At 45.3% G+C, this 2464-nt stretch overlaps 1 protein-coding gene across 9 annotated transcripts in view; it reads left to right on the top strand.

The window, feature by feature from the left end:
• RASAL2 (RAS protein activator like 2) overlaps nucleotides 1-2464 on the top strand; it is a 168135-nt gene that overhangs the window by 56758 nt on the left and 108913 nt on the right. For 2 of the 9 annotated variants that reach the window (XM_017737422.1, XM_017737424.1), the window contains exon 1: nucleotides 1839-2462. The exons of 2 other annotated variants lie outside the window; for them this stretch is intronic. In XM_017737422.1, the coding sequence (XP_017592911.1) occupies nucleotides 2134-2462 (329 nt within the window). In that variant the 5' untranslated portion in view covers nucleotides 1839-2133. Of the gene's footprint in view, nucleotides 1-1838; nucleotides 2463-2464 lie in introns of those variants that run through there. 5 more of the 9 variants (XM_017737419.1, XM_017737423.1, XM_017737420.1 and 2 more) reach the window with 3 other exon arrangements.

Consider the following 2464-nt stretch of genomic DNA (forward strand, 5'->3'; position numbering starts at 1 on the left):
AGCCACATCGTCATCCGTGGGATTTATTCATCTTTACTTCTGACGTTCCATAAAGCCTGCTTTACCAGACTGCCTAATTCAAGGCATTTGGCCAAAGCACTGCTGCCACATTAGCAGCAAAAGGCTCCACCAGGAGAAGGAGGACCATTGCTGGAAGGGGTGGGAGACCCAGTAACAGCAGACCCAGTTAAAACTGGGGTACTCAATACTGCTGGGCTTGCCTCAGTCTTGAAAACGTGGACTCGAGGGCCTCAGGGGATAACAGCTACCAGCAATAGATGAGGATCAAGTCAGGAGTTACTTTAAAGAACTCATCTGAGCCCGTGGGGCCAGATGGGCTGCAGCCAAAGGTGATCAGCAACCCCTGGGATCAAGAAGCAGAAGAAAAAAGCCAGCTCACTTTTTCCTGGTGGAGTCTGTGTCTCATTTTCACGGGAGTATCTCCGTGTTCATTGCTCCTTGTGCTTCCTTGAGTCTTCATTGCTCTGGATGGAAATTGTAGCAGAGTTGTGGTATAGGTACATGTTGTCATTCCAGACTTCTGTCCTGAGCAGCATGATGTTCACAAAGCACGAGAGGCAGCGTCAGTATTTGATGCAGAATTTGTGTTGCAGTATCTGAGCTGTTTCTGGGGTTATTTGTTGTGCCTTCTTGAACACGGTCATTTTTACATAGTTGCTTCTGTTGTTTTGGAAAAGTCTAACTCACTACTGAATAAAGAAGTTATTTTTTTATTTGATGGAGGTTTTAGGGTAACTCCCTCTCTGTTCCAGGGAGCAGTGATACCGTTTCCCATATATACACTTAAGTAAGGAAGTTTTTGCATCTGCAGCTGTCGGGAATGTACTTTGGCTGATGAATGCAGCCTAGCTTAAAGGCGAGATCCCATAGTGGGTCAGTTAAGCTTTATTGGTCTGCCAGAGCAGATTATCATTTTGTTTAACCAGAGAAGTAGTTTTCATTGTTACTTTATTGCCAAGGGTCTGTCAGCGTTTCCATTATAAACCCCCTATTTTCAGGGATTTGAGTAGACTTGAGATTTAAGTGTTCTGGTCTAAAGCTTGGCAAGCCTGTTCTTAGTTCACCAGCGGATATTTTCTTTATGAGATTTTAAAACAGTCAGCTGTTTCTTAAATTGTAGTGAAGGCAAGAGGGCTTTTTCCTCTTGGTTGAACAGATAGGACTGGTTTTTTCCATCTCATTTATTGCAACTAGATTTATAAAAAATAATCCCCTATTCTGTTGTTTAAAAAGGGAAGAAAGGGGGAGGAGAAAAAGGAGTATCTTCCTGCTGCCCTGTTCTGTTTGCCGTGCCTCAAACCCTTCCCTTTGGCCTGTGTTTGGTGAAGTCCCACCCACCCTCTCAGTCCCTTCTCTCCTCCTCTTTGCTTATTTCCCTTCAGTGTATTTACACTCTCACTGCATTGAGTTGCAGGGTTTGCTCTCCTTGCTCCATTCCTCCTCTTCGCTTTCCTGTCTCGTGCTTCCAGCACTCGATTCTGATGAATCTGCCTGTATCATCTATCTCCAAAAGGCAGCTCTGAGGTACTCTTAAGTGATACAAAATACCTGTAGTAAATAGAGACTTTACCTGTATATAGTAATATACTTTGCTACTTAACTGAAGAGCACGTGCATGACTCTTAGTTGAGTACTGCAGATTTTCAGTGCTTTTCTGAGACGTTGCTGTGTCTCTAGAGCAAAGTACTTTTGCATTCCTTTTTTTTATTTTTTTTTTTTAACCAAATCTTTAATGTAGACTGAAAAAAAGTGAAGTGTGATTGGCACAGAACGGCCCTGTGGGTTTTCATGGCTGGGCTCTTTTAGTCATTTCCTGAGAGCTTGGTGCAGAGATGTGACAGCCCAGGAAGCAACAGCAAGCTCGGCAGGGCTTCATGTGCTGTTAGAAGTCGGTGTGCTACAGGTGAGGGCACGTCCTTCTCGTGGAGATGTAGGAAATACCCGGTTCTGGGATTGGTGCTCAAGGTCTCTAGGAAGAACCTCTGCTGTTTTGCAACTCACAGCCATGAACAAAGTAAGTGGGGATGTAAAGTGGTGAGTGAGGAACTACGGCTACGTGACCACTAAGCAACAAGGAATGTAAGTGAAGCGCCGGAATCCAAAGGGTAGAAAATGAGTGCTTTCAAAAAGCATCACAGTCTCTCTCCCAGGACCTTCAGGAGGTCTTTGTCAGAGCAAGATGCTGGCACAGCTGCCCTGAAGGACTATCATTGGTACCACCGAATGAAAAGCAAGAAGCTGAATAAACAGATGAGCTTGGACTCAGAGAAACCTCTCGGAGCGTACAGGTGGCAGACACATCCTTGGCTTCCCTGGAGGGTAAGCAAAAGAGAGGGCTCCTCCAGTTTGGAAGGGGAATGCAGTGACCCAAATCTTTCCAAAAGTTCTGCGAGCGTGGATGCTACCAGTGGTGACGATCTCCAGGAAGAGCCACCCAGGACGC

The sequence above is a fragment of the Corvus brachyrhynchos genome, unplaced genomic scaffold (genome assembly GCF_000691975.1).
Source record: "Corvus brachyrhynchos isolate BGI_N302 unplaced genomic scaffold, ASM69197v1 scaffold466, whole genome shotgun sequence".
In the NCBI taxonomy this organism is placed as follows: Eukaryota; Metazoa; Chordata; class Aves; order Passeriformes; family Corvidae; genus Corvus; species Corvus brachyrhynchos.